Below are 25,674 nucleotides of genomic sequence, written 5' to 3' on the forward strand. Positions count from 1 at the left end.
CCTTGAGCTCCTGGGCTCATGTGATTCTCCTGCCTCAGCCTTCTGAGTAGCTGGGGACTACAGGTGCATACCACCATGCCCAGCTATTTTTATTTCTTGTAGAGATGGGTTTTTGCTATGCTGCCCAGGGTAGTCTTGAACTGGCTTCAAGTGATCCTCCTGCCTCAACCTCTCAAAGTTTTGATTATAGGCATGAGCCACTGCCCAGCTTGTTGGTTTATCTGTTTTTAATTTGGGCCTGAAGTGAGTGGTTATAGAATCATTTTGTAAGCAAGGAAACAAGTTCAGATTGAGCCAGTGCTTCTCTAACAAAAATGGATGTGAACCAACAGTAGATATTAAATGCAGGTTTGGGGTCAACCTGGTGGCTCATGCACTTCGGGAGGCCAAGTTGGGTGATCACTTGAGCCCCCGGAGTTCGAGACCAGCCTGGGCAACATGATGAAACCCCATCTCTACCAAAAAAAAAAAATTTGTGTGGTATGGTAGCACATGCCTATAGTCCTAGCTACTTGGGAGGCTGAGGTGGGAGGACCACCTGAGCCCAAGGAGGTTGAGGCTGCAGTGAGCAGTGATTGTACGACTGCATTCCAGCCTGGGTAACAGGGAGACCCCTGACTCGCATTTAAAAACAAAATGCAGGTTCTAAGTCTATAGGCCTGAGGTGAGGCTTCAGACATGTCTTAATTGTTTTTTCTTTGAGATAGTCTCTGTTGCCCAGACTGCAGTGCAATGGCACCATCATAGCTCACCGCCCCTCCTTGACCTGGGCTAAGCCATCCTCCCACCTCAGCCTCCCAAGTAGCTGGGACTAAAGGTGTGTGGCACCTGCCTGGCTGATTCTTGTAATTTTTTTTTTTTTGGTGGAGATGGGGTTTGCCATGTTGCTTAAGCTGGCCTTGAATTCCTGGGCTCAAGCAGTCCTGCCTCCCAAAGTGCTGGGATTACAGAAGTGGGCCACCACACCTGGCCCCTAGATACTTTTTTTTAATAACCTCCCAAATGATGCTGTTGGTCTGATGTGACCACATGTACAGTAGCAAAGGGTTAGATAACAGTAAACGTTGGAGCCAAAATTCAGGTGCCCAACCACACTGCCAGAACTATTGCTGTCAATCTTTAATAAAGTATTGGTCGCATGAGAAGGGCTTGGAATCCTGATTTATTTCATACTTAGCTGAAACCTACAATGGTAAAGATGGTTTGCACTGAAGGGGTTATTGCTTAGAGAAAGTGAAGCTGTCAGACAAAACACCAGTCACTGGTTTTTCATGCTTGACCCAAATTGTATGTCATGGAGATTATTTAAAGTAGGAGTAATATGCATGTGTACGAAAGATTGGAGAGGGGTGAGTTTTCTGATTTGGACTTCTTTCCAAGCACCTGTTGGAGGACCGTGGTTCTTGAGAGCAGACGGGTGAAGGGGCATGAGTGTTACACGTAGCTGGAGAGCTTGGTGCCTGGTACTCAGTTGAACTCTGAGCAATGGGAAAGGACAATGACTAAAAGGTCAGGCTTCATGCAGAAGGGAGGAATCGGTTTTGGTGCCTGGGTGCTTGCGTGAGTGGGAATGCCTAATGAGTGGCAGCAGATGGGCCCTGGGGGCACAGTTGCAGACATAACTCACCTCTCCTCCGTGACTTTATTCTGATGGTACCCAGTTACCATCCCTTTCCCAAAGGTGTTTTGTATCCCTTACCCATTGCTCACTTTAGCCCCTTTACTGTGAGAATTGCATCTGAAAGATGTGTATGTTTAAGGCCAGCGCTGGGATTCACAGCTGCAATCCCAGCACTTTGGGAGGCCAGGGTGAGAGGATTGCTTAAACCCAGGAGGACCAGCACGTGGGCAACAGTGGAGACCTTGTCTCTATTTTGAGCATTTTTTTGGCTGGGTACAGTGGCTCACGCCTGTAATCCCAGCACTTTGGGAGACTGAAGCGGGTGGATCACTTGAGCTCAGGAGTTCAAGACCAGCCTGGGCAATATGGCGAAACCCTGTCTCTACTAAAAATACAAAAAATTAGCTGGGTGTGGTGGTGCACATCTGTGGTTCCAGCTGCTTGAGAGGCTGAGGTGGGAGGATTGCTTGAGCCCGGGAGGTGGAGGTAGCAGTGAGTTGAGATCGTGCCACTGCACTCCAGCCTAAGGGACAACAATTTATTTTTTTCCCTTAAAAAAATTTTAAAGTCTCAAAAAAAATTGTAAATGTCTATGTTGTATTTGCATACATAGCACAGCATGCTTTTGCAGCCTGAGATGCCTCAACTATGTGCTCAGGATGATTTTATAGAGCATTTGTCAAGAGCAACTATGGTTTTATGTCCTTCGGGGCAAGGTAAGACCCCAGCACAAATTCAGCCACTGCTACTTCTCAGATACACCAGGTTCTTCCTGCAGCCTGGGCAGGGGAACGGGGTGGGATACCTGGAAAGAAGGTGAACCTTGAAGATTCCGGCCAGTCTGCCAGAGGGGATTTCGAGACCTTCCCAGCCCAGGAGAACTGCTGACTGCCATAGTGCAAGCACTGGAGGAAATGGGACACCCACATATGAAAAGGAGCAGATAAATCACAAAGCTTAGGCGAGTGTGACACCCCATGATACTAGCATTTCCCAAGCAGGGTGCCATGAGAATGGGATTCAGGGTGCATTTATAGGATCCCTTTGGCTTTTAGAATGACATGGTGGAACCTGGAAAGCCTGACTCACCCATCCTCCCTGGGGCCAGTCACCCCTGGCCAGGAGCAGCCCCCTCCATTTACCTCTGTACGCCTTACAGATGAATTATTTTCTACACGTGCCAAGATGTGAAAAAGGTTGGAAAGCTTTAAGCAGCCGCAGAGGTCTGGGGTGAAAGAAGGTGAGAGAAGAGTTTAGCTGAGAAGAAATATTCCAGTAGAATAGAGCCTGGGGAATTGGAAGAGCAAAGTGCCAGTGGCTGGGGGGGGGGGAGGTGGCATTTGTCCTTGTAAAGATGATTTCCCCCTCCTGTGTTGGAGGGAAAGTGAATAGAAGTTAGCCTGCAGCAAGAACAAATATACCCCAAGGTCTAGGTCACTGCTTTGTGGCTGACAATCATCTGATCTGCCCTTGAGCACAAATGGAAAGTCTGGACCCAGAGCTGCAGTTGATGCTGATGCTGAGGCCGCTGAGGCTTGATGGGAATAAATGGACACAGCCTAAGAGGATGTGGGCTCCTGAGGCTGGCGGCGGCCCCCGGTTCCGGCTGTCTGGACAGAGGGCTTAGACTGCCCTCACCTGACCTGGCCAGAGGAGCAACCTGCTTCCCCCACACAGAGGCCGCTGACCACTAAGAGGTGAGTGTGTCTGGGCAGAGGTGCTTTGGGCTGGGATGAGGAGGGGGATAACGACTTTGAGGGGCTGAGGGCCTGCCTGTCCACCAGTCACTGTGTTTGGGAAACAACTGGCAAGTGACTCTTCTCCAGCAGGAATCTGTCGGGCCACAGGATGGCCAAGTGGGTTACACAATTACAAATCTGTCTTCAGGCCTCTGACTGCTGGGAGGTGGTGTGACAGTCCTGGGTGAGGCTGAAGGAGGTCAGGGGTGGTGTCAGGGTGGGAGGAAAACGTGCCTTCACAGTTTCCACAACACCCTGGGAGGTGATGTTATTATACCCACTTCCATAGCTCAGAGAGATTGAATATCTAACCTAAGCCTACAGAATGAGTGGCAGAACTACAATTTGACTACAGAGCTCTGGCTCCAAAGCCTAGGCTCACTATACTCTGTTGTCCAGCCACTAAGGAGCCCCAGGGGAAATCAGCTCTGCCCCTGGCAGCCTTTCCAGTCCTGGGGGGATAGTGCCACCTCCCAGGCCCCTTTGCGCACGAGACCAACAGGGGCCAGCCCTCACATGAGCACTGGATGGAGCTGTAGTCGCAGGGAGATCTCATCATGCCAATGATTGTCAGAAAACCTCCCAGGAGCCCCGTTCCTGGGCCCAGGTGGTAGCTCACTGACCTTAAATGGCAAAGCCAGCTGGTCCCCACTGTCCAGGCTGTAGCTTCTCTAGTGAGGGGGCATTTTTGTCCAGGCCTCCCTCTGAACTCTATTCTCAGGTCACGGGGAGATACAGTGTCCTTGGAGGATGGCTGCTGCCACCTGCCTGGTCTCCTGCCAACAGGGACACCAGCTGAGGCATAGGCAGGACAGCGCACACCTGGAGCCTCGCTGCTGTACGCCCTGGGGCCAGAGTGGTCAGTGCCCATCAGCTGAGGCCGCAAAGTGAAGCTGGCAGAGATGACCCAGGCAGATGGCTCCTAGGGCCCAATGCCAGGGTGACTGTCTAGGAGACACAAGGCAGCAGAAGCTGAAGAGAAAATAGACCCTTGGGTGTGGGGGCTGTGGAGCAGGAGCGGGCCCTGGCCCCGTGACATAGGTCCCCTTTGCTGACATCTCATTAGCCTGTCACTGCCCCTTTCAAGCCAAGAATCTAGTGCCCCTGAATTTGTCAATGTCAGCCCCGAGCAGGTTTTGGGAAAACAGTTCTTTCCTTCTCTACACTCCCTCCGAGTCTGCAGCAGGAGAGCAATAGTCAGAATCAATGAACCTTCCAGAGCTAGAGACATGTCTGCTTTAGTCATAATACAAAAAATGCTTTTAAACACTAATTTCACCACTGGATTGTTTTTCTCTCTCTATTTTTATTTTATTTATTTATTTATTTATTCTTTGAGACAGTCTCACTCTGTCGCCAGGCAGGAGTGCAGTGGCGCGATCTCGGCTCACTGCAACCTGCGATCTCGGCTCACTGCAACCTCCGCCTCCCGGGTTCAAGTAATTCTCCTGCCTCAGGCTGCCAAGTAGCTGGGACTACAGGCATGTGCCACCATGCCCAGCTGATTTTTGTAGTTTTGGTAGAGACACGGTTTCATTATGTTGGCCAGGATGGTCTCCTTCTCCTGACCTCGTGATCCGCCTGCCTTGGCCTCCCGAAGTGTTGGGATTACAGGTGTGAGCCACCACGCCTGGCCTCTTCCTCTTTTAAAAATTGGAACAGACTATAAAGGTTTTACAGAATATAAAGGTTTCCTAATTACACAAAGACCTTGTCTACAGAAATTAGTTTAACTCATGGAGGAGGACAGGTATGAATGAAACCTCACTCTGTCTCCCTTCAACCTCTCTGCACACTGCTCTATTTTTATCAAATATCTCCTTTGGCTTCCAAGAGATGTCTAGTCCAAGAGTAAACTAATACTGAAATGCCCTTGGCAAAGGTAATTCAATTATACTATTCTGGCAATCATCTCCAGTTTTTTGTTTGTTTTTCTTTTCTTTTTTTTTTTTTTTTTTCAATACAGAGTCTTGCTCTGTCACCCAGGCTGGAGTGCAGTGGCGCCATCTCAGCTCACTGCAACCTCTGCCTCTTGGGTTCAAGCGATTCTCCTTCCTCAGCCTCCCAAGTAGCTGGGATTACAGGTACCCACCACCACTCCTGGCTAATTTTCGTATTCTTAGTAGAGACAGGGTATCACCATGTTGGCCAGGCTGATCTCGAACTCTTGACCTTGTGATCCGCCCACCTCGGCCTCCCAAAGTGCTGGGATTACAGGCATAAGCCACCATGCCCGGCTGTTTTTCTTTTTTTAAAATTGAGCCTGATACTTGCTAAGTTTATTTTTTTAGAAACTGAGTCTTGCTACATTGCCCAGGCTGGCCTTGACCTCCTGGGCTCAAGCACTCCTCCCACTTCAGCCTCCTGTGTAGCTGTGACAATAGCACACCGCACTGGGCTTCATTTTCAACTTTCAAGTTTTATTCGTCCATTATTTTTGGAACACTTATTTGGTGCAAGTCACTGTGCTGGGTACTATAGGAAATATATTTAGCTTTTTGCTTCTCAGATTGTAGAGACAGACCACACATGCATAATCCTAATTCGAGACAGTATATGCCACACGTCACAGAAGAGGCTGTCATAGGCAGTAGCCATTGTTGCATAGCTACTTCAAAGCCATTCCCAGCTTGTTCCCCTTGCCAACACAACCCAGCTCTGTCCCGGTGTGGGACACCCATGTGCATCGGAGGGGCTGGGCTTCACAACCAGGGTGAACCTTCCCCTAAGCCAATCAAGGTAATTCCAGTTGTTTTGCCAGGGTCTGGTTAAGGAACCAGCATGTGATGTAATTATGGAAATGAGAGGTGAGGTAATGTCTGCCGGTTGGGGGTTGGAAGGAAGATATTCTTGCAAAAATTTCCTTGCTCTTATAAAAGAACTCAGGGAAAGGATTTTCCTTTTGCAGCCCTGGGCATTACTGTGTGAGTACATTGTGCCTGTGCTTGTGCCTGGTGCTTGAGTTTACTGCAGCTGTCTTGTGACCAGAAGGGGACAAACACGAGGACAAAAGCTACCGCTCAGAGCAAGGCAACACAGAAAGCTGAAAAGAGCATGGGTCCCGATAGAGTGCTAAGCCCCTGAATTAACCAACCTTGACACCAAACCTTGCTCTGCTGCGAAGTTTTTACAAGATTTTAAGTCCCTTTATTGTTTAAGACATTTTGATTTGGGTCTTCTATTGTTTCCTGCCAAAAGCATTCTAACTAACATTAAAGCCTTATGTAATTGTTAATATAATTTTTTTTTCCTTATTTTATGCTGGGCGCCGTGGCTAATGTCTGTGATCCCAGCACTTTTGGAGGCTGAGATGGGTAGACCACTTGAGGTCAGGAGTTCGAGGCCAGCCTGGGCAACATAGCAAAACCCTGTCTCTACAAAAATAAATAAATAAATAAATAAAATAAAATAAAATAAAATAAAATAAAATAAAATAGAAGAAGCCAGGCATAGTAGTGTGCGCCTGTGGTCCCAGCTACTCCAGAGGCTGAGGTGAAATGGCTTGAACTGAGTCCAGGAGGCAGTGAGCTGTGACCGTGCCACTGCACTCCAGTCTGGGCGACGGAGCAAGACCCTGTCTCCAAAAAAAAAAACAAAAACATTTTTTTCTGTATTTTCTTCTTCCTCCTCCCCTCCTCCTCCTCCTCCTCTTTCTCCTCCTCTTCCTCCTTCTTTTGCAGTAGAAACAGGGTTTTGGCAGGGCACGGTGGCTCACGCTTGTAATCCCAGCAATTTGGGAGGCCGAGGTGGGCAGATCACTTGAGATCAGGAGTTTGAGACCAGTCTGGCCAATATGGTGAAACCCCATCTCTACCAGGTGTGGCGACATGAGCCTGTAATCCCAGCTACTCAGGAGGCTGAGGCAGGAGAATCACTTGAACCCAGGAGATGGAGGTTGCAGTGAGTCGAGTCGCACCATTGCACTCCAGTCTGGGTGACAAAGCAAGACTGTCTCAAAAAAAAAAGAAAAAAAGATAAACGGGGTTTTACCATGTTGCCCAGGCTGGTCTCAAACTCCTGAACTCAAGAAATTCACCTTCCTCAGACTCCCAAAGTGCTGGGATTACAGGTATGAGCCACTGTGACTGGCCAGAAATTTGTAGTAAAATAATTAATAATAAAAATACGAAGGCCCTGCTTTCATTCAGGCCAAAAAGTATTAAGGCCCTTCTGAATTTGCAGAGCCCCTTTGCCAGTGCAAACCTTGCCTTGGGCGAGTGAAGATCCGGTCCCCTCTTTCTTTCCTCATATGTTGCCTTCTTCCACCTGTAGTTCCTGGTCCACCAAATGGATCTGCTTTTTCCTTCCAGTCTTCCCAGGTGCCTTTGCCAAACTCAAACCATAAATGAAAAGAACACAGACACCAGGCATGGTGGCTTCTGCTGTAAAACCAACACTTTGTGAGGCTGAGGAGGAAGGATTGCTTGAGGCTAGGAATTTGAGACCAGCCTGGCAACATAGTGAGACCCTGTCTCTACACAAAATTTAAAAATTACCCAGGTGCTGTGGCACGCACCTATAGTCCCAGCTACTCGGGATGATGAGGTAGGAGGATTGACTGAGCCTGGGAGATCAAGGCTGCAGTGAGCTGTGTTCGTGCCACTGTGCTCCAGCCTGGGTGAGACAGCAAGACCCTGTCCCAAGGAAAAAAAAAAAGGATAGAACATCTGCAAGTTCAAACAGTGTGCCATCTCCTTTTTTTTTTTTTTTTTTTTTTTGAGACCGAGTTTCGCTCTTGTTGCCCAGGCTAGAGTGCAATGGCGCGATCTCAGCTCACTGCAACCTCTGCATCCCAGGTTCAAGCGATTCTCCTGCCTCAGCCTCCCAAGTAGCTGGGATTACAGGTACCTACCACCCTGCCTGGTTAATTTTATATTTTTAGTAGAGACGGGGTTTCTCCATGTTGGTGAGGCTGGTCTCAAACTCCCAACCTCAGGCGATCCACCCGCCTCAGCCTCCCAAAGTGCTGGGATTACAGGCGTGAGCCACCATGCCTGGCCTCATCTTCTTCCTTTTTACATACAGCTATGAGTGAGGCCTGTGGCCTGATGTGAGGGGGTAGAGAAGAGCAAGGAGGCTCCACCCTGAAGGAATGCCCCCCTCCTAGGTACCCATCAGAATGAGCCTGACCCCAGGGCAATGCAACAGCTTCCAGAGCCTCCCATGCTATTTCAGACCAAGGATCTTGTAGACACGGAGCGGTGCAGGGTGACGTGGATGAGACCCAGACCCGACTCTGAGGGCTCTGGGATGTGAATGGGGTTAGCTGACTGGTTGCTCCCCGTGTGGAGGCTCTGGGGCCTGTGAGAAGAAAAAGCCCAAGTTTCCATTTCTGGCCCATTGGTTTCCTCTATTCTTCCTCCTCCCCTCTTTCCATTACCTGTCACCTCCATTTACCTTCTCCTCTCCCCTCCTCTCTTCCCCCTTCATTTCCCACTTCCCTCTCTCTCCCACTCAACTCTCCCTTTTCCTGTCTCCATCCCCTCTGCCACTGCCCTCCCCTCCAGCCAGGGGCCAGCACAGATAGCTGAGTACTACAGAAAGAATCCAACTAGAGAGTGAGAGAATGTTCTTCTTTTGTTGTTTTTGTTTTCTGAGATAGGGGCTCCCCTGGCCACCCAGGCCGGCGTGCAGTGGCACAATCATAGCTCACTGCAGCCTCAACCTCCTGGGCTCAACCAATTCTCCCACCTCAGCCTCCCAAGTAGCTGGGACTACAGGTGTGCACCACCATGCCCAGCTAATTTTTAAATTTTTTGTAGAGACAGGGTCTCCCTATGTTGCCCAAGCTTGTCCTGAGCTCCTGGGCTCAAGCAATTCTCCTGCCTTGACCTCCCAAAATGTTGGGTTCACAGGCATGAGTCGCTGTGCCTGGCCAAGAGAATTTCTGACAGACATTGCCATCAAATCACTCTGGGTATGAGAGCCACTGACTCCAGAAGCTCAGTCCTGGTGGCAGCTGTCAAACCAACACCTACATAGCCTGCAAGCAGAGGGCAGGCGGGGCAGTTTGTAGGGCTTCAGACCCTGTGAATTTGTCTGTTCAGCTGTCACCCAACCTCTCCCTGCAAGAGGCAGGGTTAGACGGATGGCAGAGTGTCGTGACTGAAGAAGAGCCTCTGACAACTGGCCTGATAGGCACAGGCCCCTGCCCTGTCTCATGTCAGGCACACGCATGTGCTCCAGTCACTGCCTGGGAAAAGCCATAACCATGTACCAGGGCGAGATCTCTCCCCGGCTCACAGAATTGCAAGTACTGCTCCCCCTCAGCATCTTCAGCAGGAAATAGGGGGTTGGGGATGAGGGGCTGTGCCTGGTGATCCCAGTTTTCCTCCTTCTCTAATCTTCCAGGGTTCCAGGCTGAGGAGCTCAGAGGTTGTGTGGAGGAGAGAGGGGGATAACAGATGGGCCCACATCAGGGCTGCACCTCCTCTTGGACAGTCCCAGTACTCAGAGTTGGCAGGGGTGAAGAGGATTGCTGCCCTCCTTGGACACCCCGACTGTGGTCTACTCTAAAAATCCTCCCTTTACCTGGGGAGGAGATTGCAGGCACGCTCCACCTCCAGCACGGTCCTGAGGTGGGTTGTCCCCACTTCCCCCTGCCCTTTCCTTCCTGGGTAAAGGGATGACTGCTCATTCCCACCCAGAGGATCTTGGGGCATCCCCCTGAGAAGGAAGAGCTTAGGACTCCTTCCCCACTCCACAAAGAGCAGTTAAAAAATAAAAACATAAATTCAAAACGCAAACAAAGGCTACTCTGGGCACACTGCCTATGGGGTAGCCTATATCCATAGGGGGCTGTTTAAAAAGTAAAACAACAATAACAACAAAAAACAAAAAGAACTACTGGGGGCAGTGGTCTGAGACCCACCCCTGTCTTTAATAAATGCCTATTTTATTTTATTTTTTAATGGAGTTTCACTCATTGTTGCCCAGGCTGGACTGCAGTGACATAATCTCAGCTCACTGCAACTTCCGCCTCCTGGGTTCAAGTGAGTCTCCTGTCGTAGCCTCTCAAGTAGCTGGGACTACAGATGCCCACCACCACACCCAGCTAATTTTTGCATTTTTAGTAGAGACAGGGTTTCCCCATGTTGGCCAGGCTGGTCTCGAATTATTGACCTCAGGTGATCCGCCCACCTTGGCCTCCCAAAGTGCTGAGATTACAGGCGTGAGCCACTGTGCCCAGCTGATATTTGCCATATTTCAGCTGGGCCTAGTGGTTAATACTTGTAATCCTAGCTCTTTGGGAGGCTGAGGCAGGAGGACTGTTTGAGCCCAGGAGTTTGAGACCAGCCTGGGCAACATAGTGAGACCCAGTATCTATTTTAAATAAATAAATAAATAGAAAAAATAACACCTTGATTTTGGACTTCTGGACTTCAGAACTGTGAGAGAATACATTTTTGTTGTTCTAAGCCACCAAGTTTGTGGCAATTTGTTATGAAAGCTCCAAAAAACACCAACAAAAAATGATATAAACTTTTTATTATTATTATTTTGACATTAACTTCTTTTTTTCTTGTATTTTTAGTAGAGACAGGGTTTCCCCATGTTGACCAGGCTGGTCTCCAACTCCCGACCTCAGGTGATCCGCCCACCTAGGCCTCCTAAAGTGCTGGGATTATAGGTGTGAGACACCGTGCCTGGCTTTGACATTAAGTTTTTAAAGAGTCTAGGACTCTTAAAAAGTCTTATAGAATGTCCCAACTCTGAAATTGTCTTCAGATTGACCTTTTAAAATCCTAAATCAGGGTGGGGCAAGGTGGCTCATGCCTGTCATTCCAGCCCTTTGGGAGGCAGAGGCGGACAGATCACGATGTCAGGAGATCGAGACCATTCTGGCCAACACGATGAAACCCCATCTCTACTAAAAATACAAAAAATCAGCCAGGCGTGGTGGCGGGTGCCTGTAGTTCCAGCTACTCAGGAGGCTGAAGCAGGAGAATCACTTGAACCTGGGAGGTAGAGGTTGCAGTGAGCCAAGATCGCACCACTGCACTCCAACCTGGCGACACAGAGAGACTCCGTCTCAAAAACAAAACAAAACAAAAATCATAAATCAGATTAAGTTATTCCCTGTTTCAAACCCTCCAATGGCTTTTCATTGCATTTAAAATAAACTCATTACTCCGATTTTAAAAGCTTCATAATATTTGACTCCTTGCCATGCCTCTAACCTCACCTTTCCCACTCTCCTCCCTCATCTGCCTTGCGCCAGCCTCACTGACCTTTCTGCAATTCCTCAAACATGCCAACCTTATCCCAGCCTTACCCTTCTGCTCAGGTGATGACTGAATACAATTCATGATTTTCAAATCCTAGATTGCTTGGAAATAGATATAAAGAATGTTATTGGGGCAATTGAGGGAATTTGAATATAGGCTGTGTATTAGATAATAGTTATATCAGTGTTAAATGTCTTTTTTGTTAGTTACAATTTTTTTTACACAAATAAAGGCAAATCAATGTTAAATGTCTTTAGTGAGCTAATCCTACTGTGGTTATGTAGGAAAATGTCCTTGTTCTTAGGAGTCACATGCTAAAGTGTTCAGAGATTAAATATAATGACGTCTAATACTTCCGGAGGAATTGTGGCAAAACATTGACAACTGGTAAATCCAAGGGAAGGATATATTGGTGTTCATAGCAGCATTCTTTCAACTTTATCCTGGGTTTGATTTTTTCAAAATAAAACAGAGTAAAAGGTAGACAATTTAAAGAAAAATACTTTAATCCAGGAATACTTAAAAATCACTAGGGCATTTGTCAATGCCCTTCTAAAGATTCAGAAGATCTGGGTGGGACCCAGGAGTCTACCTTTTCATGGCCCGGGCAACCCTCAGGCAGCTGCACAGGCCACACTTTGAGCAGGTTCACTGAGCACTCTGCCCTTGGAGTGTGGCTCGCTGGCACAGCCCATTATTTCCCGTTCTCCAGCTGAGGAGTGGCTGACTGAAAGATCAGGCAGGTGGATGGAGATGTGATTTTACAGTGAGGGTGGAACTGGAGATTGTGGACATCGTAGAGAATGGTGAAGAGTTGAGGAAAGATTTTGTCTTCCTGCCCTGTCTTTTGGGTTCTGGAATAGAAGAGGCTCCTAGAACTCAGGGAAAGAATGGAATGAGGGCTCCAAACTCCTAATACCAGTGCTTCTCTGACTCCATTTTACACCCCCTTGGATTAATATCATCTGTAAACAAACAAACAAAAAAAGAAGTCACAATAAATTTTGAAGTATTCCCCAAATTCCAGTGTTCCAGGAGTCTTGAGTCTTGAATTCAACATAGATGCAGACTGAACACGTCAGCACGTCATTCTGACTTCTGACCAGAAGGTGGCAGCAACATACCTTGCTTCATTTTAGGGGCCTCCAACCAACAGATTTTTCTGGTGACTCTCACACATTTGATTGACCTAGGTCCCACCCCAGACACCACGGACAAAAAGATGAGTAAGATCTGATCGCTGCCCTCAAAGATCATATTGTCAGGGAGCAGAAAGTCAGAGTCAGACATATAAACAGATTATTAGTTACTAGCTGTGTGACCTTAGGAAAGTTGCTTAATCTCGCTGTGCCTCAGTTTCTTCAACTATGAAGTGGGAATAGTAACAGTACCTATGTCATAGGGTTACTGTGAGGATTAGGAGTGATTAAATAAATGTGTTAGACCTAGCAAAGGGTGGCCATTACTATGTGATACAGTGAGAGAAGGGATGAGCTTGGCAGAGATGCCCACGGTGCTCCCTAACTGGGAGCAGTGGAGCCCCAAGTGGAGACAATGGGAAAGAGTTCCACTCTGGTAAAGCCACTCTGTCAGTGGGGACCCTGCAGCCAAACTGGGCTGGGAGAGTCTACCTTCAAAAGTGTGGTGCTGGATCCCTTCTGGCTGAGGCTCACCTTGGGTCCTGCGGGCACAGAGCGCAGAACACCAGCAGGGTCACTCAGGGCCTGATCAACCAGGATGCGCCCTTCCAGAGAGGAAACCACCACTAGCTCACGGTACAAGCTCAGACATGCAACTTGGTCCCTCTGAGCCCCAGTTCTTACTTAAGTGATGGGGAAATAGGACCGCAGGAACCAAGGAACAGTGCTGAGTTCCACATCTGGGACATCGCAAGAGCAACTATATATTCAGGCAATTCAGGGGCAACAAGGACTTGGAGCTAGGGACTTAAAAATAAAGCTCGGGGCCGGGCGCGGTGGCTCAAGCCTGTAATCCCAGCACTTTGGGAGGCCGAGACGGGCGGATCACGAGGTCAGGAGATCGAGACCATCCTGGCTAACACGGTGAAACCCCGTCTCTACTAAAAATACAAAAAAAAACTAGCCGGGCGAGGTGGCGGGCGCCTGTAGTCCCAGCTACTCCGGAGGCTGAGGCAGGAGAATGGCGTAAACCCGGGAGGCGGAGCTTGCAGTGAGCTGAGATCCGGCCACTGCACTCCAGTCCGGGCTACAGAGCAAGACTCCGTCTCAAAAAAAAAATAAAATAAAATAAAAAATAAAGCTCGGGGGCCAGGTATGGTGGGTCACGCTTGTAATCCCAGCACTTTGGGAGGCTGAGGTAGATGGATTACCTGAGCTCAGTAGTTTGAGATCAGCCTGGGCAACATGGTGAAACCCCATCTCTACCAAAAATACAACAAAAATTCGCCATCGTGGTGGTGCACTCCTGTAATCCCAGCTACTCACGGACTGAGGCAGGAAGATCATTTGAGCCTGGGCGGTGGAAGTTGTAGTGAGCTGAGATTGTGCTACTGCATTCCAACCTGGGTGACAGAGTGAGACCCTTCTCAAAAAATAAAAATAAAATAAGCTGGGCGCTGTGGTTCACACCTGTAATCCCAGCACTTTGGGAGGCCAAGGTGGGCAGATCACGAGGCCAAGGAGATCAAGACCATCCTGGCCAACATGGTGAAACCCTGTCTCTACTAAAAATACAAAAATTAGCTGGGCATGGTGGCGCGCCCAGGATGTAGTCCCAGCTACTTGGGAGGCTAAGGCAGGAGATTCACTTGAACCCAGGAGGTGGAGGTTGCAGTGAGGCAAGATCGTGCACTGTACTCCAGCCTGGTGACAAAGTGAGACTCCGTCTCAAAAAATAATAGTAATAATAATAATTAAATAAATAAATAAAAACAAAATAAAGCTGGGAAGACAAAGGAATCCTGGAGAGGACCCTGGACTTCACCCAGGATGTGGAGTGGAGGTTTAGGTTTTTAAATTTTATTTTGGTTATTTATTTATTTATTTTGAGACAGGGTCTCAGTCACTGGGGCTGGAGTACAGTGGTTCGGTCACGGTTTACAGCATACTTGACCTCCTGGACTCAGGTAATCCTCCCACCTCAGCCTTTCAAGTAGCTGGGACTACAGGTGCATGGCACCATGCCTGGCTAATTTTTGTGTGTTATGTAGAGATGGGGTTTCTCCATGTTGCCCAGGACTGGTCTTGAACTTCTAGGATCAAGCGATCTGCCCACCTTGGCCCCCAAAGTGCTGGGATTACAGGTGTGAGCCACCTCGCCTGGCCTGGCGTGGAGGTTTGTGTCAATCCTAGACGTGGAGAGGCAAGGAAACCCCAGGTGACAGATGCAAGTATTAGGGATGTGCTGAAGCAGAGGGTAAGGCTGGGAGGAACTTAGCATGTCTTTTTATTTTTTATTTTTTGAGACAGAGTGACTCTGTCGCCCAGGCTGGAGTGAAGTGGCATGATCTTGGCTCACTGCAACCTCTGCCTCCCAGGTTCAATAGATTCTCTTACCTCAGCCTCCCAAGTAGCTGGGATTATGGGTGTGTGCTACCATGCCCGGCTAATTTTTTGTATTTTTAGTAGAGGCGGGGTTTCACCATGTTGACCAGGCTGATCTCGAACTCCTGACCTCAGGTGATCTGCCTGCCTTCGCCTCCCAAAGTACTGGGATTACAGGCGTGAGCCACTGCACTCCGCCGGCATGTCTTTGTTCTATGACTGTTCTTTGGCCAGCCATGGATCTCTTTACTCTCCCAATCTCCCACCCTCTCTTGCCTACATGCCCTCCTAATCCAGCTCTGAGTCCGTGGCCTGACATTTAATAGCACTCTTGGCTGGGCATGGTGGCTCACACCTGTAATCCCAGCACTTTGGGAGGCCGAGGCAGGCGGACCATTTGAGGTCAGGAGTTCGAGACCAGCTTGACCTACATAGTGCAACCCCATCTCTACTAAAGTACAAAAATTAGCCAGGCATGGTGGCGGGCACCTGTAATCCCAACTACTAGGGAGACTGAGGCAGGAGAATCGCTTGAACCCAGGAGGCGGAGGTTGCAGTGGGCTGAGATCAAGCCACTGCACTCCAGCCTGGGTGACAGAGCAAGACTCTCTCTCAAAATAATAATAATAATAAAATAAAAAAATAGAACTCTTGCCAGTAACCTAAACTTCATTACTCACCTTCCCTGCAAACCCCTGAACACATGCAATCGTTGTTTCTCTTCTAGTCTTCATCAGAGCAGCCAAGGGAGGCAGGAGGAGGAGGGGCGATGAGAATACTGGCAAATACTTCTACAGCATGTACTAGGTGCCAAGCACTAAGTGCTTTACAGAGGGTAACTTGCTTAATCCTCCCAACACCATGAGGTAAGTATTGTTATTATCATTCCCATTTGTGGATAAAGAAAATGGGGTGGCCCAGCGCGGTGGCTCACGCCTGTAATCCCAGCACTTTGGGAGGCCAAGATGGGCAGATCACAAGGTCAGGAGATCGAGACCATCCTGGCTAACACGGTGAAACCCCGCCTCTACTAAAAATACAAAAAAATTAGCTGGGTGTGGTGGTGGGTGCCTGTAGTCCCAGCTACTCGGGAGGCTGAGGCAGGAGAATGGCATGAAGCTGGGAGGCGGAGCTTGAAGTGAGCCAAGATTGCACCACTGCACTCCAGCCTGGGCGACAGAGCGAGACTCCATCTCAGAAAAAGAGAAATGGGGTGAACAAAGGTTAAGTCACTCAGAAAACCCAAAGCACATAGCTAATTAAGGTGTGCAGCCATGATTGACCCTGCGCCGTTTGCCCAGAGTCCCCGTCCACCAGGGGAGGGTGAGGCCAGGGAGGACTTGGCTTCTTCTGCCTTGTGTCCTGCACTGCTCTCAGCTACCAGGGGCACAGTCCAGAAGAAGGCCAGACCCTCACTGCTCTTGGGGCTGACGTTATCACTCTGGAGGTTAATAATAATAATAGTAATAATAAAACCAGTTTCCATTTTTAGGCTTTAAGATGTGTGTTCTAAGCACTTCACATGTATTTATTTATTCCTTTAGTCCTCCCAACAACACTATGAGGTAGAAGCTACAGTTATCTCCCTTTTCTTGAGGGACATGAAGGGACATAGCGATGAGCCTAAATTCTACAACACAGAGTTGTGGATCAGATGGGAAGTGTGGCGGCTGGATGCCAGAGCCCAGCTCTTAAGCCAGACTCGTTGCCTACCTTTGCTCCGCCTGGTGTCTCTGGCCTGCTCCTTCTGCTTGAGGGGAGGAGCCTCTTCTGCCTTGCAGTTCCCCACCCAGGCCTGATCCACAGCTCCAGAGCCCTGCTGTGGCAGCCCTCTGTCCCTTCTCCTCCGAGGCATGTAGGTGGCCAGCAGAGCGCTTAAGCAGGGTGAGGACGGAACCTCCATCTGGAACGCCCCAGACCCAGCTGCAGCCCCAGCAGCCTCTACTCTCAGTAGGCTTGGGTTCCCCACAAGCGCCCTGTAGACAGGGCCTGAGCTGGTCCTCCCCAGGCCTTGCCCACCTCTCCGGGTGCAGCGCTGGCTCCCTGCTCCTGGAGGGTGGGGCCAAATCTGGGATAGATGGGGCTCCAGGCCAACGGCAGCTGGGGCTCAGTGCCCAGGACTGCGGCAGGAAGCACCAAGGCTTCCCTAGCCCCCTCCTCACACCCACCAAGCCTTCTGGCCCTATCCCAGGTGGGACCCTACCCCTCCCCATTCCCAGGAATTGGGGGAGGCCAAGCTGTCATTTATCCGTCCTGTCCCATCTCTCCCTTCCTCCCGCTTCCCACTCCCCTGGCAACCAAACCAGACCCATCAAGGAGAAGGAACTGGCAGCTGTGCAGGGAGAGACTAATGGCCCGGAAGGAAGGAGGGGCCTGGAGAGGAGACGAAGGCGGTAGGGACGTGAGCAGGGCGTTGGCCCTGGCCCATCTCAGAGGACACACAGAGGGGGGAGGGGGACGCTGCCCTGCAATACTGAGGAGCTGGCCAGCCAGGGAGCCACCCTCCTCACCCCCAGCCAGATATCCAGGCAGGAGCCTCAACTCTGCTTCCCCAGATGCACTCTCTTGTCCTCAGGTCCCATCTGAGGCAGACCTGTCTCACAGGAGAGTGCTGGAGTCCCCGGCAGCAGCAGCATCCCCAGCCCTATGGTTCCTGGCAAACCCAGCAGACCTCAGCAACCCGGCTCCTGCAGATGATCCGAGCTGCCTCTGTCCACTCCTGGGCAGGTTGTGCTTGCATTCTGGAAGCTGTTTGACACACAAAGGCCAGATATCAGCCTTCCCGCTAACTCTGGGGTAGGGGAGGTGTGGTTGGGTGTGTGATTGTGTGTGTATTTGTGTGTATGTAATGTGTGTGCACATATACAAGGCTGTGTGTATGCATCCGTTTGTGTGTGCAGGTTTGTGGACCTGTTTTGGGGCCTTCTCTCTTTCAGACTGCTGGGGATGGGCACCTTCTCTTTCCCCATCTCTTCCCCATCCAGCCCCACCCATCCCTGGTACCTGCAACTCATCAATACTGGAAACCAGCTCCTGCCAGTCCGTCCATCTCTCAGCCTTGGCAGCAGCTGTTGCCCCTCAGCCGCCCTCCCCTTCCTACCTCAGGAATCACTCTGGTTCCCGTAAAGCCCATGACTGAGCAGCAATTGGTGTGGGGTTGGGGGCAGGGAGAATCCAGTAAACCCAGATAGAATACAAAAGGCCCACTCAGCCCAACCCGGGGCATGGGGCAGACCCTCCTGCGTGGGATCCAGAGCTGGGTCCAGCCACCCTCAGCCCCCTATGATGTACCCACCTCATTGGGGCTTCTTGGGGAGTATGTCTAGGTTTAGGGGCTGTGTCTTTAAGGCTGAAACATCAGCAGACAACCTCTGCTGGGCAGTGTTCAGGGGAGGGGGAGGGGAAGCAGGGCTGGTCAGCCCATTAGCAGCAGAACTGGCGCCAGGCACCAGCCCTTCACAGGGCCCTGGGGATTAGGGAGTGTAGCTCTTCCCCAGCCCGATCTGCCTCTGCGCCCCTGTCTCCTATTCCACTCTGGGTGTGGTGAAGGAGGGGTAGCTGACAGCAGGTGAAAGTAGAGCCTGGCCTTCAGGGGGCAAGTCAAGGCACCAGCTATGGCGCCTAAGCCAGGTCAACTCTCCTTCCAGCTGGCCTCCTCCCTACTCCTGTGCCAGAAGCCTGCCCTTTAACTTCAGGTCCTTCTACCTTGCAATTTTCAGGGACCCTAGTTTAAATCAGGCCTTCCTACCCTAGGTTCTAGCTTTGGGTGCTTGTTGGGAGGTAGTGACCCCCACTCCAGCTGCAACAGGGGGCAATCAAGTGGGCAGAGGCCTGCAACCAGGGAAGGGAGGGGAAGGCGCTCCTGCTGTTCCGCAAGGGTGGGGCATCCCCCTCCCCACACAACCCCCCTCCAGCGGGCCATCAGGCCAGTAGGAGGAGCTGCCCGTGCCCCCCCTGAGACCGCAGGGCTATAAAGCCGCCTCGCAGCGGTCTGCGGCTCCTTCCCAGCCCCCGGCCTAGCTCTGCCAACGGTGACTGCCCATCCTCGGCTGCAATGAGCCACCACCCGTCGGGCCTTCGGGCCGGCTTCAGCTCCACCTCATACCGCCGCACCTTCGGGCCACCGCCCTCACTATCCCCCGGGGCCTTCTCCTACTCGTCCAGCTCCCGCTTCTCCAGCAGCCGCCTGCTGGGCTCTGCGTCCCCGAGCTCCTCGGTGCGCCTGGGCAGCTTCCGTAGCCCCCGGGCGGGAGCGGGCGCCCTCCTGCGCCTGCCCTCGGAGCGCCTCGACTTCTCCATGGCCGAGGCCCTCAACCAGGAGTTCCTGGCCACGCGCAGCAACGAAAAGCAGGAGCTGCAGGAGCTCAACGACCGCTTCGCCAACTTCATCGAAAAGGTGCGCTTTCTGGAGCAGCAGAACGCGGCCCTGCGCGGGGAGCTGAGCCAAGCCCGGGGCCAGGAGCCGGCGCGCGCGGACCAGCTGTGCCAGCAGGAGTTGCGCGAGCTGCGGCGAGAGCTGGAGCTGTTGGGCCGCGAGCGTGACCGGGTGCAGGTGGAGCGCGACGGGCTGGCGGAGGACCTGGCGGCGCTCAAGCAGAGGTCAGAGGGCAGGGCTGGACCGCGGCCGTCGAGGCGAGGTCGAAGCGGCCGTCGAGGCGGCTGCTCTTCCCTCCCCTCGCTTCCCCTCTCCATCAGCAGCCCAAGGGTGTGGCTCCCCTTACCAACCCAGGTGTGTGCAGGCAGCATCCTTGCCCACGGACTCCAAGTCCCCCTTGCCTCCCACTTTGCTCTGTCTGGGGAGGTGGGAGAAGTGGGTATCTGCGCCTCTCCTGAGTAATGACGGAACCCCCTTTTCAGCTCCCAGTCCGTTAGAGAGAAAGCGGGGCAATTTTATCAGGCAGCCTCAGTCCTCCATTTAGAGTCCTGGGCAGCAGCAACAGCCTCTAACCAGATCCCGGGGGGCGCGCGGTCTGGGGTGCCAGCTGGGCGGCGACCCAGCAGTTCAGCCTCTGCGCGCTCTTCCCATCAGGTTGGAGGAGGAAACGCGCAAGCGGGAGGACGCGGAGCACAACCTCGTGCTCTTCCGCAAGGTGAGTCCGAGCCCCTCTCCGAGTTCAGCCTCCCCACCCCAACCCCCGACCTCAGTATCCAGAGGTGGCATCGGTGGGCGCGGGGAGAAGGGGGCAACCAGACGCCTCCCGAGGCAGACAGGGAGGTCTGGTCCTTCCTCGGCCTGCGCAGCCCCTAACTTATCTTGAACCTCCACTGCCACCCCTCGAAGGATGTGGACGACGCCACTCTGTCCCGCCTGGAACTAGAGCGCAAGATTGAGTCTCTGATGGATGAGATTGAATTCCTCAAGAAGCTGCACGAGGAGGTAAGTGGGCCCAGTATCAGGGGCGGCTCCTGAGGTTGTGGGGTGGTCTTGCTGGAGCTGGCGGGCGGAGCGGAGGCATCGCCCTGGGGATCAGGACGATGCTGGGTAGACGCAGCCCCTCCACCCCAGTCTACAGGTGGTTCGACTCCCACCCTTGCGCCACCTGGCGGCGGGCAGCGGGGCTGTACCTCTGAAACCTGGCCTCTGGTCTCGTGCCCGCGGAGTCGCAGGGCTGTACGCCCCGCCCTCCCTGGCGCCCCCTTCTGTTAGTTCAAGCGTTTCTTCTCTTTTCTGTGCACGAACTGCGTGGCCCGCGTGGGATTTGCGCCACTGTCCATCCTCTGCCTGCTCCCGGCCGTAGGAGCTGCGAGACCTGCAGGTGAGTGTGGAGAGCCAGCAGGTGCAGCAGGTGGAGGTGGAAGCCACGGTGAAGCCGGAGCTGACGGCAGCGCTGAGGGACATCCGCGCGCAGTACGAGAGCATTGCCGCGAAGAACCTGCAGGAGGCGGAGGAGTGGTACAAGTCCAAGGTGCGAGAGCCGGGAGGGCCTGCGAGACGGGGCGCTGGGGTGGTGTCGCGCTTCCCAGCCGACTCAAGCCTGGGTTACCCCCACTTCGCAGTACGCGGACCTGTCCGACGCTGCCAACCGGAACCACGAGGCCCTGCGCCAGGCCAAGCAGGAGATGAACGAGTCCCGACGCCAGATCCAGAGTCTGACATGCGAGGTGGACGGGCTGCGCGGCACGGTGAGTACGAAGCTGCGCGCCCGGGCCCGGGGAGCGGACGATGAAATGTTCCGCAACTGGCCCCTTCCACTCCCCTACCCCAGAACGAGGCGCTGCTCAGGCAGTTGAGAGAGCTGGAGGAGCAGTTCGCCCTGGAGGCGGGGGGCTACCAGGCGGGCGCCGCGCGGCTCGAGGAGGAGCTGCGACAGCTAAAGGAGGAGATGGCGCGGCACCTGCGGGAGTACCAGGAGCTCCTCAACGTCAAGATGGCCCTGGACATCGAGATCGCCACCTACCGCAAGCTGCTGGAGGGCGAGGAGAGCCGGTGAGGGTGGGGCTGCTGGGGCGGGGCAGGGAGGGGTCGGGACAGGGCGGGGAGGGCCGGGGCCTGGGCAGGGGCTCTGACAGCTTGCTTCGCCTCCAGGATCTCCGTGCCCGTCCATTCTTTTGCCTCCTTAAGTATAAAGACGACTGGTGAGTCTGTCTTGCAGCCTGTACCTCTCCTTGTCCACTTCTGCGCTCCTTGGGCTCCTGCTCTGACTCATCTCAGGGATCTGTTCTCCTCACGGAATTTCTGGATCTTGGCCTATACCCACCCCTACTCCTCACACCCCGCCCCTCCCCTGCCCTCAGATATAGCAGTGGGAGCCTAAGAGGAGATATTCCCAAGCCTTACCCCTTGAATCCTTCATCCTACTTTCTCCAGTGCCTGAGGTGGAGCCTCCCCAGGACAGCCACAGCCGGAAGACGGTTCTGATCAAGACCATTGAGACCCGGAATGGGGAGGTGAGGCATGGCCCCTAATCCCAGGACCCCACCATTTCCCATATTGTTTCTGAGTCCCAGCCTGGCTGTCGCTAATCTTACTTAGGGTGGGTAATTGTTGGGGAGAGACAGAGGAGGAGACAGAGAACATGGATAGATAAACAGGAGTCTCTGCTGGTTACCCCAAGGAGTGGGGCTCTATGATCCAAAGGAGTAGGATGGAGGGTGGCGCTGAATGGCTTGTGCCCATCATGTGCCCTGTCCCCAACAGGTGGTGACAGAGTCCCAGAAGGAGCAGCGCAGTGAGCTGGACAAGTCTTCTGCCCACAGTTACTGAACCCCTTGGTCCAGAGCCTTGACTCTGCCCTAGGCCTGCTCTAAGCCCAAACCCTAACACAACTCCTGAATTGTCTCCTCTTCCACTGCATGTGTCTAAAAGGTGGTACCAGGCATCCCTTTCCTGGCTTATGGCCAAACCCTACCCGGCCAGCAGTCGCTGAGCCTCTCCCTGCCCTGACACTTGATGTGACCTATGTGCTCCCCTTTTCATGTCCCGATAAGAAGCCAATGATCCCCCCCCCCCAGGACAAATCTACTCCAGCCACGATGAGAAGTGGGTGAGCCAGGGTCTGAGTTTCACGTTTGAACCAAATAAAATGCTGTCAAGAGAAAACTCTCCAGTGCATTTGTGTCTGTGGAAGTGTGTGTGGGGTGCCTGAGGGGAGGAGCCTCAGCGGTGTTCTCCCTTTTCCTCGAGTCATTTCTTTTCTGGCTGTCACTCTCTTGGCATCAATATACCCTTCTAGGTTTTCTATCTCTGTCCATTCCTTCTCAGCTTTTGTTCCTCACCTGCAGCCTAGAATGCCCAGCCACCTGCTGGGTGCCTCACAGGCCACTCAAACTCAATCTGTCCCAAACAGAGCTCCTCACCTCCCTCTGCAATCATGCTCTTCCTCTGGATTCCCTACCCCAGAAGAAGGCACCACTAAGACACCTAGTGCCCAAGTTAGAATTCAGCTCAACTTATGCACCCTCCTTTTCTTCACCTGACTCCCAATTCTGTGAAGTCTACTTCTTTTGCTATTTAAAAAATTTTAATAGGCCAGGCAAGGTGGCTCACACCTGTAATCCCAGCACTTTGCGAGGCCAAGGCAGGTGGATCACGAGGTCAGGAGATCGACACCATCCTGGGTAACACGGTGAAACCCCGTTTCTACTAAAAAAAAAAAAAAAAAAAAAATAGCCAACCGTGGTGGTGGGCACCTGTAGTCCCAGCTACTCGGGAGGCTGAGGCAGGAGAATGGAGTGAACCCAGGAGGCTGAGCTTGCAGTGAGCTGAGATCGCACCACTGCACTCCAGCCTGGGTGACAGAGCTCAAAAAAAAAAAAAAAAAAAAAAAAAAAGCCGGGCGTAGTGGCACATGCCTGTAGTCCCAGCTACTCAGGAGGCTGAGGCAGAAGAATCAATTGAACCCAGGAGGCAGAGGTTGCAATGAGCTGAGACTGCACCACTGCACTCCAGCCTGGGCAACAGAGTGAGACTCTGTCTCAAAAAAAAATTAATATATAAAAATTATTTATTTATTTATTTATTGAGATGGAGTTTTTCTCTTGTTGCCCAGGCTGGAGTGCAGTGGCGCAGTCTCCACTCACTGCAACCTCCACCTCCCAGGTTCAAGCAATTCTCCTGCCTCAGTCTCCCAAGTAGCTGAGATTACAGGTGCGCACCACCATGCCCAGCTAATTTTGTATTTCTTTTTAGTAGAGACGAGGTTTCACCATGTTGGTCAGGCTGGTCTCGAACCCCTGACCTCAAGTGATTCACCCACCTCGGCCTCCCAAAGTGCTGGGATTACAGGCATGAGCCACTGCACCCGGCCAAAAATGATTTTTAAATTTGCTTCATGAGTTGGGATCTCGCTATGTTGCCTAGGCTTGTATTAAACTCCTGGGTTCAAATGATCCTCCTGCCTCAGCTGGCCAAAGTAATGCTAGGATTACAGGCACGAGATATCATGTTAGGCTTTTTTTTTTTTTGAGACGGTCTCACTCTGCCACCCAGGCTGGAGTGCAGTGGCACAATCATAGCTCACTGCAGCCTTGACCTTCCGGGCTCAAGTGATCCTCCCACCTCAGCCTCTTGAGTAGCTGGGACCACAGAAACATGCCACCACTCATGGCAAATTTTTCCATTTTTTGTAGAGATAGGGCCTCTCTATGTTGCTCAGGCTGGTCTCAAACTCCTGGGCTCAAGTGATCCTCCCACCTCAGCCTCCCAAAATGCTGGGATTACAGGCGTGAGCCACTGTGCCTGGTATGGAGTCTACTTCTTAACTCTCTTGCAAGTCTGTCTGGTTCTCCCCGTCCCCATTACGAACACCTTAGTCCAGGCCACCACCATATCTTGCCTGGGTCACATTATCTACATTATCAATGGTTTCCTTCTCCTGGCCTGCTCTGCCACCTGCCCAAATCTATTCAATACCCTTAGTAAATCAGATTATGCTATCACCATCCCTGCCCCTGCTAGAAAATGTCTATTTCCTGGTGTATCACCAGGTGTGGTGACTCATGCCTGTAATCCCAGCACTTTGGGTGGCCAAGGTGGGAGCATGGTTTGATGCCAGGAGTTCGATACCAGCCTCAGCAACACAGAGAGACCCCATTTCCACAAAAATTAAAATATTAGCTGGGCATGGTGGCATGAGCCTGTGGTCCCAGCTATTTGGGAAGCCGAGGTAGGAGGATCACTTAAGCCCAGGTCATGGTTGCAGTGAGCCAAGAAAAGTGCCACTGCACTTCAGCCAGGGTAATAAAGTAAGAACCTGTCTCCACAAAAAGAAAAAAGAAAAAAAAGAAACACCCATGCTGTCTTCCAACTTCCAGCTCCATTCCTCCATTCCATCCTACCCTTGCCTTCAAGTCAAAATTCACATCTGAATTTAAGATGATCATCTTCACTCAGCTATGGTGCTAGGTGCAAGGAATAAGCCAGAGTCCCTGATCTCAAGGAATTTACAGTTTGGGATGGGGGAGACAGGCAGCATAAGCAGACAATTTCAACCTCATAAGGAGTGCTGTCTGGGATAGTAAGCACATAGTGATGTTAATATGAAGATAAGCACCTAAGCCAGGCTTAGGCAGGAGGGGTGGCTTCCCACAGGAGGTAACATCACACTAAGCACTGAAGAATGAGCAGGAGTTAGTCAGGTGAAGCAAGGAGAGAAGGACTTTCTAGGTAGAGAAATTAGCCAGGAGGTAAGACAGCGAATTGGGAAACTAAAAGCAGTTTTATAATGATGGAGCGAAGGCTAGAATGGAAGGAACAGCATTGATGCTGGAAAGATGAATAAGGGCCCAGTCATGGAGGGCTTGATAAGCCATGTTAAAGCAGTCAGGTTTTTGTTTTTTAATTAATTAATTAATATATTTATTTATGTATTTGTTTGAGGCAGAGTCTCACTGTGTTGCCCAGGCTGGAGTGCAGTGGTGAGATCTCACCTCCCAGGTTCAAGTGATTCTCCTCCCTCAGCCTCCCAAGTAGCTGGGACTACAGGCACGTGCCACCACACCCGGCTAATTTTTCCCAACCTCAGGTGATCCACCCACCTTGGCTTCCCAAAGCGCTGGGATTACAGGCATAAGCCACTGTACCTGGATTTTCTTTTCTTTTCTTTCTTTCTTTCTTTTTTTTT

General features: G+C 51.7%; 1 protein-coding gene across 2 annotated transcripts; it reads left to right on the forward strand.

Annotated features, from left to right (window-relative positions):
* Nucleotides 1–1,642: 1,642 nt before the first annotated feature.
* PRPH (peripherin) lies at nucleotides 1,643–22,777 on the forward strand. 2 transcript variants are annotated; one of them, XM_008003131.3, is made up of 11 exons: nucleotides 1,643–3,318; nucleotides 15,840–15,978; nucleotides 17,688–19,711; nucleotides 20,142–20,202; nucleotides 20,394–20,489; nucleotides 20,851–21,018; nucleotides 21,110–21,235; nucleotides 21,319–21,539; nucleotides 21,639–21,688; nucleotides 21,921–22,000; nucleotides 22,251–22,777. In XM_008003131.3, exons 3-11 carry the CDS (start codon nucleotides 19,167–19,169, stop codon nucleotides 22,314–22,316), a joined length of 1,413 nt encoding a protein of 470 aa, XP_008001322.1. In that variant the 5' UTR covers nucleotides 1,643–3,318; nucleotides 15,840–15,978; nucleotides 17,688–19,166; the 3' UTR covers nucleotides 22,317–22,777. The 2 variants fall into 2 exon arrangements, with proteins under 2 accessions (XP_008001322.1, XP_072876801.1); XM_073020700.1 differs by lacking the exons at nucleotides 1,643–3,318; nucleotides 15,840–15,978 and adding an exon at nucleotides 17,394–17,505.
* Nucleotides 22,778–25,674: the final 2,897 nt, after the last annotated feature.

This window comes from Chlorocebus sabaeus, chromosome 11, assembly GCF_047675955.1.
Source record: "Chlorocebus sabaeus isolate Y175 chromosome 11, mChlSab1.0.hap1, whole genome shotgun sequence".
Lineage (NCBI taxonomy): Eukaryota > Metazoa > Chordata > Mammalia > Primates > Cercopithecidae > Chlorocebus > Chlorocebus sabaeus.